Below are 16,369 nucleotides of genomic sequence, written 5' to 3'. Positions count from 1 at the left end.
TGAAATGTAAGTTTTGTCCCTCATCAAGGGCTTGATATTTAATTCAAAGTCCATTCCAACTCCACTAGACAGAACTTACTGAATTGTCCCTTTGGTTTTAATAGGAAGGGATGGTACAGAGCCTTCCTTAAACAAGGCTGATGCTATACTCAGCGTTACACAAAACACACCGCAGTGAATTTGGAGGCACCCTGAACTTCACAGTTGTCACTTCCCGGCACTGCAGCCATCTGGAAGGCCTGCCATCTCCTACAGCAAGTGCAAGCTGCTATGACTTGTGCTAAAAGAAACTTCCATTTCCAACTGTGTGTATAAGGCCGGAGCTCCCCAAAAGAACCGCTCTGGTCTCCGCCTGGAGCAGACCTGATGCTGGTCACTCCCTCAGGCCGAAACAAGCATGGGAGGCAACACAGTGGGTAACACTCACTCTGAAGATTCAATTTGGCCTCAAGATTCCTTGTATAATGAAGGTTTTAAATAAGACTAGAAAGTATCTTTTCTGCTTCTCTGTTGCCTTTCCCCCCACATCAATACATTCAGCCTACCATGCCAATCGGCCCAGCGGGCTGGTCTCAGCACAGAAAGGTGCCCCGTGAGAGCTGTGCCTGGGGAACTCTGTGCCGGCAGGGCGCACTGAGCACCCAGGCCCCAGGGACGGGGAGTGCTCTGCATCCCTCTCTAGCCTACAGGCTGCTGGATTTGTGCTAAGGAGCTCCTGAGGGGGATGTGCTTCCAGCCCTCCTCTGGAGAAGGGCAGGTTGCCATGACAAAGGCCTTTGAGAGAAAGAGGTGTGGGATGGAAAAACAGTATGTAAGAAACCTAGAGGGAAAAATACAGATCTCGATTCAGCATTTGCCATCATTTCCCAACACAAAGTCACTGGGATTTGGGACTTTGGTTCATGGGAAACAGTTTCATGCCCTGAAATTAGGGGAGGCTGGATGAAGGAGGGAAGCAAATATAAAACATGCAGCATACAAAGAGCTCAGGATATGCTGATCCTGATGAAGAAAACTTCCCCACAGCAAGCTGTCCTAACATCACTTCAAACAACCTTTATTATCAAATGCTGCCGAAGCAGAATCACTGCAAGCAAAGGCACCTTTCCCTTAGGCCTTTACAGGTCCTTCCCAATAGCCTTAAGAAAGCTTTAACCACCTGAGCCACCTGCCACCATTTTATGGATTGCACAGGCCTTGCTGCAGTAAAAGCAAGCTTGCAATTGCCTTTTCAAAATTATACTTTATGCTTCTAAAGTTTCTCTATTCAGGAAGGTCTCAACAAGGTCTGACTAATTCTACAAAAACGAAGAAATATGGCATTGTGTAATAAAAGAAATGGCAAAACTGTGGAGTTCTACAATTACCAAGCAATCAGAAAGCTGGGAAATCCCACTGCCCTGAAAGGCAGAGTGAAAGCCAGTTTTGTTTTCCTGAACTGAATTTTTAACACGTTGTACGTAGCAGCCAGTCATCTCCCTCTCTCCCATTTGTTGTAGGGGGATCCATTTCAAAACATCATTTCCTTGCTTGAAATCATGCCCATCATTACAATCCCAAAGCACTCAGGCTGCATGCACACTATCCCATAAAAGCAGTGACTTCTGGGTTGGAAAGAGATCAGCTGTATATAATGGGAATAGCTATTGCCTACCTCCTCCCTGAACCCTATGAACAGATCTCCCTACTCCCCTTCCCTCTGCAGCATCTGAGCCTTGGCACAGAGTCAGCTGGCAGTGCGACTTCAGATACAGCTCCCCTGTGTCCCCTCTGCTGTCAGCGCTATGGATCCAGAAGGGACTTTGTACTTGTGCGTCCCAGCTCCGAATCCCCCTGCGCTCAGACTCTTCCCATTTTCCCCACAGGGTAAGTTTCTCTCCACTGCCTCCAGCTTTCCTCTCCAGCTTCATCCTCCCAGCCAGCCCTGCTCCCCATGCTTTCCTGCCCACATCGTACCTGTTGGCAATACTCGCATTGCTGCCACTGCCGCTGTGTTTCCTTGCCCGGCTCAGCCTCCGCGTGGGCTTTGGGTCTTGTAGTCCAGGACTTGGAACTGAGGGGAAGGTTGAGGCATAGCCATGTTCGCATTCTGCACGAGAATCAACAGGCAGGGCATTAAAAAAAAAAGGGTCGTTTTAAAAAAAAAAAAAAAGGAAAAAAAAAAAGAAGTCAGCAGGCAGGCCACACCACTAACCCGTCAGCCTAGCTGGGGAGGCCCTTAACCACAACGGCTCAGGGAAATGACTGATGATGTATTCAGAGGGAAGCGGACTGGGAGGTGGAGAAAAGAGAGGAAGGGGAGTGTAAAGGCTCTGCCAACCTTGGAGGAAGGACACCGCCACTCAAACACCTGAAAACATCAAAAGAAAACATGACAGCCCAGAGAACGCCTCGTCTCTCTCCTCCTGTCCAAGCTTTCTGAACCAGGCAAACCAGGCGTATTTCACTGTGCCATCGAGGTCTCTGCAAAGCCAGAGCCACCCACCACCATCCTTCCTGCCTGGTGGGAAACTTTCACACCAATCCCCAGTTCTCCTTCCAGAAAACGCATTCACCTCGATCTCCCCCTCTCTGCAAAAACCTTCCACCTCAGCCACCACCTCCAGGAAGACCTGTCAGCCCTGTCCCTCACCAAACCCCTCGCTGTTCGGTGATTCACCACCAGCAAGCACTCCTTCCGATCCCCCTTGCCAGGGCCGCTCTCACCCCTCTGCGGGGATCTCTGACCCCAACCCCGCTCCCCCCACGGAGGGCTGTTATCCCAGCACCCCTCCTCCCCCCATTACCTCTCTCCCTTCGCTCCAGATACTCGGCCGCCTCCAGCAGCCGCTGGATGTTGATCATCTGGACCTGCTCCATGGCCCCCAGGCCGGCAGCCGGGGGACTCCGCAGCCCCGGGCCCCCCTCCGCCCCCACGCTCCCAGCTCCCCCGCTGGAAACGGGGGCGGCTGCGGGGAGGAGGAGCGAGGGCTCGCCGTCTCTCCCCAGTCCCCGGGCCTCCTCACACCGACAGCCCTCTCGTCCCGGGGGGGCGGCTCTCCCGGGAGGGCGAGGGGGTGGACGCACGGAGGTGGCACGGGAACACGCGAGGAAATGCCGGAGGAAGGACCGGGGCCGGGATCCTCCCCCGGGGGAGGCAGCGAGGCGAGAGCTATTCCTGACCCAGACCCGTCCCTACCGCCCGGCCGACCGCTGCCCCCACCCGCAACCCCCGCTCCGGCCCGGCCCGCAGCCCACCCCCCCGCCGGTCCCGGCCCGGATTTACCCCCGCTTCGGGCCCTGCCAGGATCCAACCCCCTCGGCCCCTGCCTGGGCTCACCCCCCGCCCGGATCGGCCCCTCAGACCGGGACCGGGACCGGGACCGGGACCGGGACCGGGACCGGGACCGGGACCGGGACCGGGACCGGGACCGGCCCCTCAGCCCGCCCCGCCCCGCCCCGCCCCGCGCGCCCGCCACCCCCGCCGCCTCGCACCACTTTGTTTACCTCCGCCCGGCGCTCACGGGAGGGGAGGGGCGCCGCGCGCCGCCGCGGGGCTGCCTGGGAAATGTAGTTCCCCAGCTGCCGCCGAGCACTGTGGGACGGTGGCGGTCTGGGGTCACCACCGGGCCCCGGCCGGGGCTGGGAGCGCCCTCCGGGCCCCACGCGTGGGGGCCTAAATCCTGCCGGGGCAATGGCTGTGTGCCGTCACGCCTGAGGTGATGGCTCCGTGCCCACCCAAGTCCTGAGGTGGCGGAGGCCAGGCCCTGAGGAGATGGCTGTGCGCCCACGCAGGCTCCGAGGCGGTGGTGACCAGGCCCTGAGGAGATGGCTGTGCGCCCACCCAAGTCCTGAGGTGGCGGAGGCCGGGCCCTGAGGAGATGGCTGTGCGCCCACCCAGGCTCCGAGGCGGTGGTGACCAGGCCCTGAGGAGATGGCTGTGCGCCCACTCAGGCCCTGAGGTGGCGGAGGCCAGGCCCTGAGGAGATGGCTGTGCGCCCACTCAGGCCCTGAGGTGGCGGAGGCCAGGCCCTGAGGAGATGGCTGTGCGTCCACTCAGGCCCTGAGGTGGCGGAGGCCGGGCCCTGAGGAGATGGCTGTGTGCCCACCCAGGCTCTGAGGTGGCAGCGGTTTGCCCTGTCCTTCCTCCCTTGCAGCTGGCTCACAGCCCCTGGCGCATCAGCGGCACAAACCCCGCGGTGGTCACAGATCATACTGTAATGGTGGGCTGTAAATGGTGGGGTGATGAGTGGGCACGGCTGCCCCCCGGGCCACCGCCACCACAGGCTGGGGAAGGCACACATGGGCAGCAGCCACTGCCGCACCACAGCAGCCTGCAGGCCAGAGCTCCATGCTCCACCAACACACTAGGGGTGAGACGGACATCGCCTAGGAGGCAGGAGGGACCTGCAGCCACTTCATCCCTCTCCTTGCAAACACCAGGGCTTCCTGCACGTGGAAGTGCCAGGACTCTGGCAGGAATAAAGCAGAGAGGCTACAAAAGAAAAACTGCAGCCACAGGGTGGGAGCTTTCCACATCTCACCTGTGGAGATGTAACTAAAGACAAGGTGCCAGGCTCTGGGAATTCACACCTGGAGTGACTGATACAGGGTTTCTGATGGGAGAGAGAGGTGCAAGACCCATTTTTTAATGAGAACACGGCCCTTTGAGATCACAGACAAAAGATGTCATAGACAGCAATCTCACTATATTTGAAGCGCGTGTAAACAAGTAACAACAGTGACCATCTCAACATTTTAACGAATACTATCACACTGATACACCTTGCAGTCTGATCACTCTTCTCAGCATCTTAATAATGTATTTACATCCTGATTTTCATACAGGCACAAACCTTCAAGATCACTTCTGGGACTCTGAATTTTACCAACTTCAACGTTTGCTGGAATGGAGGTTAAAAACCTGTTAACATTTAATTGCATGATACCAGTCTCTAAAACATTTGATCTACTCTCAAAAAGTGCACAATCAGAGAACATTCAAAATCAGAATCAGAACATTCAGAGTAAGAATCTGAATCTTAAACTGATACTGACTTAGAAACCCTCCAATGATTGTTTTGTAGTTCTAACTGGGGTTATTTTCATGATCTGAACCTTTAGGCTGTGACTGGTTACGTTTGCAAGCATTCCTCCATCAGAATGGTAGCTGGAAAAGTACCTTGAAAAAAACCAGAAAAGCTGAGATTCTCAATTAATGGCTTGTGTCTGGTATCAAGAGCTTTAAGCAGAGCACAAACTATCAGGAGACTCGTGATGAAGTTGCAAGAGTTGGCAGCACTCAACTTGAGAAGGCCTGAAAAAAAAGTGGATTCAGGGTAGCTAACTTTTCTTTAAACACATTTCGCTGATTCACCATTTCTGAAGTTTCCTCAGAAAACTGCAGGCTTGCAGCTGATGGAAGTAAAAATAATACCACTATTCAGTTCTTACACAGCCCTTTTCATCTCTGAATCTCAAAGGGTTGATTTGTTTTGTTTCTCTTAAGATGGGGTAGTTGAAGAATAAAGGAAGCTGGGACACCTTCAGGGACCTACCTCCCTCACGCTGCACTGCGGAAAAGCAGGTCCCAGCCCTCGCTCAGGCAGGACAGCCTCCATTCACATACCTACACCGAGCCAGACCACAGCACTTGTAAGATTGGCTGTTGTCTGGGGGAGAACTCAGGGAAGGAAGTATTCTCTCTCTCCCCACCTCTTCTTTCTACACTGCAAACTGCCGATGAAGCAGATTGTTAAAAGCACATGGAAAGTTTCAAATTTGAGCAGTCTCAGGGACAACTTACATGATCTCAAATTACTCACACAGGGAAAAGGACACAGGTGCACACATCTCTCCACAACAGCGGGGTTAACGCAAGAGCATTTCTGGGCTCTAACTGTGCTTCCTCCCTTCCTGCTTCCTGGGAGCCATTTGCCTCTCAGGATTAGCAATACTAAACATTAAAAAAAACCCCCACAACTCCCCCCCAAAAAACATGATGAAGCCTCAAAATTACTGCCACTAGCTTTTCTGATGGCACATTCGGAGATATGTGGTGCCACTGTAGGGACTAAATAGGGAAAGCCGCGGCTGGAGAATAAGGGGTAATTTAGGAGTATATCAAAGTGTCAGCCTCCTGAAGCTAAAGTTCCAGATACAAAATAAGAGAGTATGAAGGAGGGGGACACTGATACACACGGTGAATTAAATCAGCACTGGAATGAAGTAACAGCAGGATCAGTTCTGTGTGAAAAGATGTAGGATCAGCTCTTCCATTTACACATCAGCTCAGCTTCCAAGTCTTTGTTTCTGAAGTAAACAATGTACAATTAGAAAAAAAATTCTGTGTGAAACAAAGACAAATTTGAGGGTAAGCTGTGGGACATCTTCCCAAAGAAGGAGCCCTGAAGAAGCAGGCAAGCCAACCACGGAGCCATAGCAAAATCTTTCAGTTGCCACCCCAAGTGCTCGTGTGGGCAGGTCAGCCTGCAAAATGCCAGAGTTGTATGTGACAGAAACAAAAGTGGGTGGAAAGTGAATGGCACGAAGAGGCCCGATGCTATTCAACTGCTGACCAAAAACCCCCCAAAGTCACACTTAAAACGTGGTTGAGCAATCCACAGGCAATGCTGGGGAGGGGCTAAGGGAAGAGTATTTTAGGGGAGAATGAGATCATTTAATTTAGTGGCTCCGAATGATCTGTAAGTACAGTTTTCTGATTATAAGTGCTTGCTGCTTGGCATCCTTTCTGGCAGCTGTGATTCACTTTCATTGTGTGTTCTGCTGCTTCGCCCTTTAGAAAAGGGCTTTTTACATTTTATTAAATGGCACTTCGGCAGCCCTCCATTTCCAGCCTTAATAATGGATTTGTTAATCTCCCTGATAGCCTTTCCCTCCTCCTTAGCAACAATTTAAATATCCAAGAAGAAATCTGCAGTGCAGAAATCAATTAATATTTACATCTGAAACGCTGCTGTACTATTTTAATCAAGCAGAACAGATGTGGTCTGTTTTTTACCAACACCACCATCACTTGCACTAAACTAGCTTCTTCCATCAGAGAAATCTTCTAAGAGCTTTCCAGAAAGTAATGTTTTGAGCTTCTCAAATCTGCAATGACTTTGGCTCTTTTCTTTCCACTCTGCAGGAAGGGTAACTGAGGTGTAAGCAGCATAATTGCTTGCATGAAGACACACCCTAAGCTAGAGGTGGAACAGGAACACAGCTCACGAATCAAGATGCCCAACCCTCTGCTTTGAACACAAGGCTTAGAAATAACAATGCTTTGCAACGTGGAAGTTATTTTTAATAAGGGCAATCCCTTTAGCTAAACTGCCTAGTTTTCCATCCCTTCTTTGGCTTTTTCTAAAATCTTCCTATCCCAAACTCTTTGCAACCTCTGGGAGGAACATAAAGATGGCAACAGTTCCAAGAGCTTCCTTTGCCCACCTTCACACACACCCTGCAAATTCTTAATATTGCTTTCAAAGCCTTGAAACCTAACACTCCTGCAACCAAGGCATGAACAGAGATCCCAGGTAGGAACCATTCCCTGCTGCTCTCAAAGCAGTGAAAAGATTCACCGATTCCCCAAATTTCTGGGGACAACAGATCCATAAAAATCCTGTTTTTCTAGACAGCGGAACATCATCTCTGGCATCCCTGAATATCCCACCTACCAGCACACACTGTAACAACCAGGTCTCCGTTCTTGTACTCGTGACTGTGACAGCTCAGCATCAGAGGACTTGTAGCAGTGGGCTGGAGAACATCCCAAGTCCCACCCACTCAACACCCTTCCAATGCTTGCAATACCTTCACTAAGGGACCTACACCGCCTATAGGACGTGGCCTCATTTCTCATCTGGGAGCCTCATTCTTTCGCAAGGCATCAGATAATCCCTTTCAGCACTCCCACTGGTGCCTGGAACCCATCCACTGGTGAGGAGAGACGTTTCGCAGAGTCAAACCACCTGGATATCCAAGAGTTTGAACAGGAATAAAGCGCATGCTGTATACCTCTGATTCAAAGACCAAGCTCTGCCAATCAATAAGGCAAAAGCCACAGGTGCACCGGCTTTTTGGGCTACCTGCTCCTTTCCTCTGGGAGACGTGTTGCTCTGTTTTCAGAGCTGCGCTGTGCCCCAGTTTATTCTGAGTCAGTGACTTATTCTGTGACTTTGGTCAAGTCACTTGACTGACGCAGCTGCAAAATTAAGTAAGAGGACCTCCCATGAGGAAAAAATACATCATATACAGGATGGGGTCCCTCAGCTAAACAGAAGAATGTAGGATTCTCCAGCCAACAGCAGAAGGTGCTTCTCCGCCAGGTCTCAGGGTGCTCTGCTGACAACGGATGTGATCGGTTCTCAGCAGTGCCTCTGGCACAGTCTCACGTTTTTACCTCTGCCCTATCATTTCTCCTGCTGTGGCTTCCTTCTGAATTTTATGCTGAGGTCCAAACAGCGTGAGTCAAAATAACCCAACCTGGAAGTGGCTAACACATGAATCACTGTGGCCAGGTCACAAGCCCGGAGGAATGAAAGGGGTTTATTGTCAGCTGGATGAAAAATACATAAATAAAGGAGCCCTGTACTGCTCTATATATCACATCACCGTAAGATCCAAGACCATCTATACTGACCTTGAGCGACATATTCAGCTCTCATTGATTCAATGGGAGCTCTGCGCACAGACTGAAGGCAGTCTTGTCTCCTTCTGCCCTCCGCTAATTACAGGTTTCTGATACATCTTTACTTTGGCTTGTCAAAAAAAGACCCCAAACAGCACATAAACAATGGAAGGAGCCACATGATGAAGATACTGTTGACTCACCCTCAAGGCTCAGTTTTCGTCTCCTTCAGAGAGGATTATTCAGGAGCAACGGACAAATATAAGGTCACCCATTCGTTATTCTTGGTCAGAAGGTCAATAAACATAGCCAGCACTTGAAGAAGATCTAGCTATCTTCTGTGAGGGGCCAAAGTCCACTGTCCCATGCATGCATATCTCTACTAGACTTGTGAATAAGGACACCACTGTTACAGTGGCTTGCTTGCCTTCATGCTTTTAGAAGAGGGTATGGCAACATACGTCTGTATCTGTAGTGAGATCAGTATACATTACATACCCTGTCTATTACAGATAAGTCATCATATCCGAAGAATTCATCACATGTTTACGCAACTCCTACTGACAAAGCGTGAGTCCACAAACACAAAGGGGATGCTTGGCACGTACTAAACCTCAGCCGAGTTTACTCCAGGTCCTTCTAACAACATCTTCTAAACTCCAGCATTTCAGCTGCTACAGATTTCCAGGCATGCTTATTCATGAAGTGGCATTTGCAGAGGTTACAGGTACACCAACAGAGCTGCCCTCAGCACAACTTTGATTTCTGAAAACAGGCACTGTAATTTTTTTCATGTGACGTTTCTATTCCTTAGATACCAAGCTTAAATTTCTAGAAACAGGTCATTTGGAAACCTGTACATGTCAGTCAGCAAGGTGTGTTGGGTTTGGGTTTTGTGGTCTCGCCATGAGAACTGCAGCAAGCAGGCAGGCAGCACTGTCACTCATTTCCAGAGGCTCAACTGGAAAAATAATTCAGCTACATTTCAGTAGCTAAAATACTCCAGTTTACCCAAGCAGTCTGATAACAGGACTCTAGCCTCCCCATCACCGTACTATAATACAGATAATTTTTATTCCAATTTTTTTAAAGGTGAGTGAATACTAAAAGGGTGGTTTCACTGCTGGGCAGAGGTGCTGGAAGGGCACTGCTGAAGCGTAGTCTCCCACTGCCACACTCTGCTCCATGGCTCTCAGCCTGCTGGTTCTGTTTCCACACCATCCAGCGAACCCATGGCCCTTCTGCTATTATTCATGACCACGACGATGGGATGTGGGACCTACAAATGTAAAAAAATCACCTCCTTATTTCTCCCTGGGCACCAAGCAGCTAGGAAATTGCCTTAATTGAAAGTCCTGCCCCAGACATGGAAGGCTCTACCACCCACCTCGCACCACTGACCTGCAGGCAGAGGTGGGAAACTGGTGCGTTTTGGGGGCTGAAAAGGGCCTCGTAGCTGCTCCTCTACCACCAGAGTATGTGACATGTACACTCTGGGATAGCCAAGAGTTTGGACCCACATGAGAGAGGATTGCCTCCACCTCTCAGGAGGCTCGTCCATCAAACAGCATCCAATCCTGCTTGGGACAGTGTTTTAAAAAGGTGAATAACCTGGTACGGCCACCAAGGGCTTGGAAGAACGAATGCTGACACTGAGCGTGGTTTATCAGAAACTGTGTAAAACTACTAGGAAAACCACTTGAGCTCACACAGCCACAACAGCTCTTCCTTAAATTCCTGCCTTTGGCTCCCGAAGCCCTTCAGCTTCCACACAGCTGTGATGCTGATCCCAGCCAGCACCCTGGTGCTTCTCCAGCCCCATCCCTGTCACCTGTCCTGGCCAGGAGGAGACAAACATCTACCTGTTACCTCTGTTTTTTTAAGACTGCATTTCCTTGGGGCAGGGCACTGTCATTCCCCTACGTGTACAGCACCTAGCACAACAGGGCTGTGACTCAGCCACCTTCCTGATGGGAGTAACACCAAAACAGCTCGTTACAACCCTGCCTAACACCGCGGTCAAGTGACCTGGGCACCCTGCAGGAAGCAGGCGAGCACTGAGTCTGCCCGCGACCGAGTTTGGCCACAGTCTCCATCACCAAGCTTTTTTGAGCTGGTCTCCTCTGTTATAGCTAATTGCCAGGCCGGAGACTGTAACGAGGAGTGACCAGCCATTACCATCGTCTCTGCCAGGCCGCCAGCATGGGGTGCACTGAGCCATCACTCCTGCGCTGGCAGGCTAAAGGGCATAGTATCCTCTTGGTGCAATAACCTGAGCTCAGCACGCAAATCTCTTCCCAGTAAGACTATGTATCTACGCTAGGATATAAACCTCCTGCTTCTGCAGCTATTCTTTAGTTTAAACAGGGCCCGTAATGCTCAAAGATTGTTTTCCAATCCCAGCAGCATTTTTCTTTGTTTGGGAGCAACATCTAAAAGCTGCCGGGTTTACAATGTCACAGCACGTTCTGAACAGCACGTTCAATAGTTCGGTTAAATGGGACTTTTCAACCTAAAATGTCCTTATTGCAAATTAAAATATTGAAAGGTTTTGCAGAATTGCCTAATAAAAGTGAGGATTTTCAGTACTATGACCGTGATGATTGTTAGTGAAAGCTTCAGTGAAAACAAGTGCTTAGGAATGGAGTTGTTTGGATGCAAACACCTCTTTTCAAAATTTAGCAACAAAAAATTCTGTATCCTGCTGTCCTGCTCATTTTCCAGTTCCAAACAAGGAACCGCATAAAATGATGCATTTTTAAATGGAGCGTATAAAAGATCAGATACTATCCACCTCAACGGCACGAAAAATTCTATCCCGCCCCCCCACCGAAAAAAACCACGATTTTGACGGTTCCCCTTCAAGACAAGAGCACTCTTAAAGAAAAAAACAAAAACAAACCAGCGGTCTCACACTCGATTTCCAAAGCAGCGATGCTGCTGCTTTCACATGCAAAACCCATTTTTGCTGGTAACTCCTGTCATTTTCCTGCTCGCAGCTGCCGGCCGCGGTGCTGCTTAGCTCCTCAGACGCACGGCTTTGCAGATTCATTACGAAACAACAATTAGCAGGTGAGAAGAGAAAAAAACCACCCCAACATTAATTCAACTTTCAAAAACAGAAAAGCAGCCCAGATTTGGTCTGGGCGAGCAGAGAACAAGGGCTTTCGGCCCATCACCACCATGGCTTTAGCAGCAGAGCAGCTTCTCCGCAGAGGGATCCCCTTCCCTGGAAGCCTGCGTGCACGCAGCTGTTCCCGCAGAACAAGGGCACCCTATACCATCACCTGCGTGGGACCTATAGCTGCCATAGGGGGGTGAGCGGCAAGGAGAGGGTGACAGTGCGACGGAAATGCGCGGTGAGGGACTCACTGATCCCTTTGTAAAGCTAAACGAAAAAGAAAACGCAGCACCCGCTCCACAAGAGGAGGAAAAAAGGGAAAAAAGAAAACTGGGGAGGAACAAGGAAAAACGAAAGAAAAAAAATGAAATAAAAAAAAGGAATGGAAAATAAATCAAAAGAAAGACTGAAAGAAAGAACAACAGAGAAACCCGCGGAGAACAAGGCAAAGCGCCGGTGGGGGAGCGGAGCCCGGGGCTCCTGACGCCCCCGGGGGAACAGCGGCACCCGGAGCCCGGGGCTCGCCCCCCGCGCCCCCCCGCCGCTCCGCTCCGCGCCCGCCCCGCGCCCCGCTCGGCAACGCGTGACGTCACACGGGGGACCCCGGCGCCGCGCATTGGCGGAGCGGGACGTGCGGCCCCGCCCCTCGGGAGGCCGCCGCCAATGAGCGCGGCGGGCTGCCTCCATGTGCGAACCATGTGGCTGCGGGGGCGGGGCGCCGGCAGGCGCAGCGGCGCGGGGCCGCGGGTGTCCGCTCCGCGCGTGGGGCTCCGCGGGCGCGCACCGCCGCGGGGGGCACGGCGGCCCCTTTGTTCCCAACGCGTTTGTTCCCTACGGTGCCGCCGCCCCTCGCAGCTCGCGCCCTGCTCGGGAGACCGCTCCGCAGGGCAAAGGCGCAGGCTACGCGCACCCTCCGCGCCCGCGGAGCAGCAGGCCGGCGGCGCGGCTGGCCGCCGCTCCGCACCGGGCGCTCGCCCTGCCCTGCCCTGCCCTGCCCTGCCCTCCCCGCCGGCTACCTGGCGAGCGCTGCCGCTTGCCTACGTGACTCTGCCCATGCCCCGGCGGGGGGAGCGGGGACGTGTCACCGCCTCCTCCCCCGCCGCTCCGTCTCCGCCACCGGCTCCGGCTCCGCACGGGGCCCGCCGCATCCCCGGCCCCTCTCTGCGCCCCCCGCCCCGCCAAGCCCACCCTCCTCGAGAAGCGGACATGCGCCCCCCCCCGCGCCGTCTCGCTCCGCTCTCCATCCCAAACTTTCCCCCCGGGCCCGGCCTCCGCGGTCGCGGAGGGGGGCTCCCACGCGTGCCTCCGCCGCCGGACGGGGGGGGAGAGCCCGGCCCCGGCGCTCTTTGTCACCGTGCCCCCGGCCCCTGCAGCCAGCCAAAAGTTTGGGTTATTATTCCCCCCCCTCTTCAGCCTCCCGCTGGTCACGCACACGCGCGGCCACGGCCACAAGCCCACTCTTACTTTTATTCTCCTTCTCGATCCGCTCCAGGTAGCTGGCGGCCTCCAGCAGCACCTGCACGTTGTAGAGGAAGGTGTCCATGCCCGCCGCGGGGCTCGTGTTGCAGATGTCCCCGAGGGGGCACCGGGACCCGCCGGCCGCCCCCGCGCCCCGCGGCTCCCTCCGCGGCCGGCCGCGCTTCCCCATGCCCCCGCCTCCCTGTGCGGCGCTGCGTGCGCGCCCGTCCGTCTGTCCGTCTGCCGGCGAGCCCGGCGGCCGCCGCGGTCCTAGCGCTGCCGCCGCCGCCGCCCGCCCCGGCGCTGTGTCGCCCCACGGGCCGCCGCCGCCGTCCCGCCCCCCCCGCGCCCCGGCGGGGCGGCCCGGCCCGGCCGCGCCTGCGGAGTGCGAGTGCCGGCGGCTGCGCGGCTCTCGGCGCGCCCGGGGCGGGGGGGGCTTGTCCCGGGGTGGGGGGGACCGGCGGGTGCCCCGTCAGCAGCCCCGGGATGTCCTGCACAGTGGCAAACGACCCCCAGGAAACGGGGGGGCTGTGGCCCCGGCGGTGGTGGTATCGCGCCCCCGGGGATGGTGGCATGGCGCTGGCGGTGCCAGTGTGGCGGTGGCGGCCCCGCTGCACTCGCATCCAGGACACAGAGGCGCAGCCCGTGGTGCTCCTTGTCACCCCGCGTCACCTCTTGTTGCTGCCCCCAGGTCTTCCCCTGCTCCAGGACCCTGGGTGACAGGCGGGCTGGGGGGCCTCTGCCCCAGCCCTGGGGGTGATGGGGGCCAGCACTGCGGGCACAGCCCCTAACTCCAACGGACCCCCTCGGCACAAAGCGCCAGCGGTTTAATATCAAATTGCTCCTCCTTTTTTGAGCAGTGGCCCCCCAGAAAGCCCTCTCTGGGTTCAGACTCCAAAAGCAATTAATAAATGAATTTTTTCCAAAGCAAATCGAAGCTGGAGAGCAGGCAGGGGATGCACCAGCCTCCCCCACCCCCGTGTCCATCCCTGCAGACCCGGGGTCAGGGCTGGGCGCACTGTGGCTGAGGCGTATCCCTATTTTCCCCTTGTTTTGCAGCCAGGCAAGTGGAGAAAGAGCTCCTGCGCCCCGGGGAGAGAGCACAGGACCTGACCTGGACTGAGGAGGAGGAGGTGGAGGAGGGTCAGTCTTTGCACTTCCACAAGCCATCTGCAATCTCAGGTCTGTAAGTTTTGAGGGGGCAGCAGGAGGGGACCTCGCTGGCACTGGGCTGGCAGCAGGTGCCCTCCAACACCCTCCCGGCTCCACTTCCACCCATGGCGGCAACGCCCGAGCCATGGTGCTATGCCGGCAGTGTGAAACCCTGCTCCTGCCCAGCCGGTCGGGTTGGTCTGGATCCACCGAGGAGCCCTGCGGGAGCAGCCGGGCTGAAGCATCGCCCCAGAGATGCTGGGGCGCGGGGACCTGCTTATGCCCGGCTGCCTTGGGGCTCCGCGGGCCTCGCTGGGCTCACCGGCCTCGCAGGGGCCAGCACTGGCTTCAGGTGAGGAGAGAAGAGAGGTCGCGGTGGCGTTTAAAAGATGCTGTATTAGTAAGTGTTAATTGGTACCTGGAGCCCACAGTGTCATGGGGACCTGAATCATCCGAGAGGGGACGATGCCCCAGACGGCAGCGCATGCAATGAAGTCCCTCCGGCTCCCAATTGCTGGGGGCTGGCAGGCTATTTTTGGGAAGCATGGCTGCAGGATTTCGTTGGTCACACGCCGTTCCCAGGGCACGTGCCGGAGCCAGGCTGGCTCTCCGGCAGGCTCAGCCCAGCCTCTCCGTGTCCATGTGGCACCTCCGCACTGGCAGCACCATGTGGCCGACTCATTCTTCCTGGGCTGCTGCCACATCAAAGATGTCACGACTTGTCCCGTCACCTCGTTCAGCAGAGTGGCCGTACTACCACCCGAAATGGGCTGATGAATGGCACAGGATGGACCAGCAGTGCACTGGAAAATTAGGAAGCAGGGGGGCACGAAGCATCAGCTGGATTCAGACATGGCCTGGAGAAGAGTGGGGAAGGGAGAGGTGAGAGCCCGGTGTGCCGGGAGTGGAGTGGGACGCCGGGAGCGGGCTGGGGTGTGCTCAGCACCTGCACGCGTCTGGCCATCCTCAAGAGCAGGATTTCAGCTGGAAGAGCAGAGGCTTTCCAGACCAGGGGGTGGAGGTGGGAGCCAGGCTGAGCCATAAAGTACATCCAGGCAAGCAAAGGACTCAAAATGTACTTGGCTTTTATTAACTCCACTAACTAGCTGAGATAAGACACGGTTCCCACTTTACAAGCGTGCACCGGCAAACACTCCCATTAAAATGTCAGGCAGAAAGTCTACAGCTTTCTAACTGCACAGAGACCAAGCCGGGGACGCGACTCTGCTTTAACCAGAAACAAGCGGGTGCCCAGCTCAGCGTAGAGCTGAGGGCACCTTTCTGCCTGCTTACCAACAGGGAGAAGATTTTCTGTGACCTTAGCTTTAAGTATGAGAAGTCATTACTGAAAACACATCAAAGGCCGCAGAGTCAGACAGGTTGCTTAAAAACCACATGATTTAAAAATCTCGGCCTCTCTCCCAGAAGAAGACAAAAATGCGTATGGTCATCTGAAGTCCATACTGTAGATCCCGTGCTTCATGGCAGCATCCTCTGTTACCTACTGCATTTCTTGATCCTCCTCATGCACCTGTGCAAACCTTCTGGGATTTTTTGAATGCTGATTCAGCCGTCGGTAGCGGGTACTGCTTTTCCCAGTGTGACATTCCCAGGGTTCGAAGCCAGAATAATCATAATTTTGATTCCCTTCCCTTCTAGCTTAATTCTGAGTTTTTTTTTTTCTTTAAAGTTACTTCCAGAGAGAAAAGTGTTCTGAATTATAAGTCTCCCCAAACAGCTTGCCCTGAAAGGGTTCGAGCAGCTCTGCCGTGGCTGGCCAGGCTGCAGGATGTCCCAGATGTCCCCAAGAACCATGGTGGGTCTGGCCCAGCTTTGAGCCCCAGCTACCAACCCCAGAGCTCCTGTCTGGGAGGGGACCGTGCCCCGGACCCTTTGATGCTCTGTTTCTTCTAACATTTTTCTCTGGGCGTCTATCCTTGTCCGCCGGTGGCAGAACACTGAACTGGCCTGGCTGTCCTCATGCTTCGCTGTAGCAGCCTCAAATCACAGCTCCCATCTGAATC

At 54.2% G+C, this 16,369-nt stretch overlaps 1 protein-coding gene across 14 annotated transcripts in view; it reads right to left on the bottom strand.

The window, feature by feature from the left end:
- The window catches only part of MXI1 (MAX interactor 1, dimerization protein), a 57,932-nt gene extending 44,482 nt beyond the window's left edge, over nucleotides 1-13,450 (bottom strand). For 4 of the 14 annotated variants that reach the window (XR_012674344.1, XR_012674345.1, XR_012674346.1 and 1 more), the window contains exons 1-2: nucleotides 13,200-13,450; nucleotides 1,957-2,089 (exon numbers count right to left, since the gene is read on the bottom strand). Coding sequence is in view for 10 of the 14 variants with exons in the window: in XM_075155015.1 (XP_075011116.1) it covers nucleotides 1,957-2,089; nucleotides 13,200-13,383 (317 nt within the window). In the remaining 4 variants the exon portion in view is untranslated. Of the gene's footprint in view, nucleotides 1-1,956; nucleotides 2,090-2,194; nucleotides 2,278-2,786; nucleotides 3,207-3,265; nucleotides 3,413-13,199 lie in introns of those variants that run through there. The other 10 variants (XM_075155015.1, XM_075155017.1, XM_075155018.1 and 7 more) reach the window with 8 other exon arrangements.
- Between the last annotated feature and the right edge of the window lie 2,919 nt (nucleotides 13,451-16,369).

The sequence above is a fragment of the Calonectris borealis genome, chromosome 7 (assembly GCF_964195595.1).
Source record: "Calonectris borealis chromosome 7, bCalBor7.hap1.2, whole genome shotgun sequence".
NCBI classification, from domain to species: domain Eukaryota; kingdom Metazoa; phylum Chordata; class Aves; order Procellariiformes; family Procellariidae; genus Calonectris; species Calonectris borealis.
This window is presented reverse-complemented; position numbering and strand designations above follow the sequence as displayed.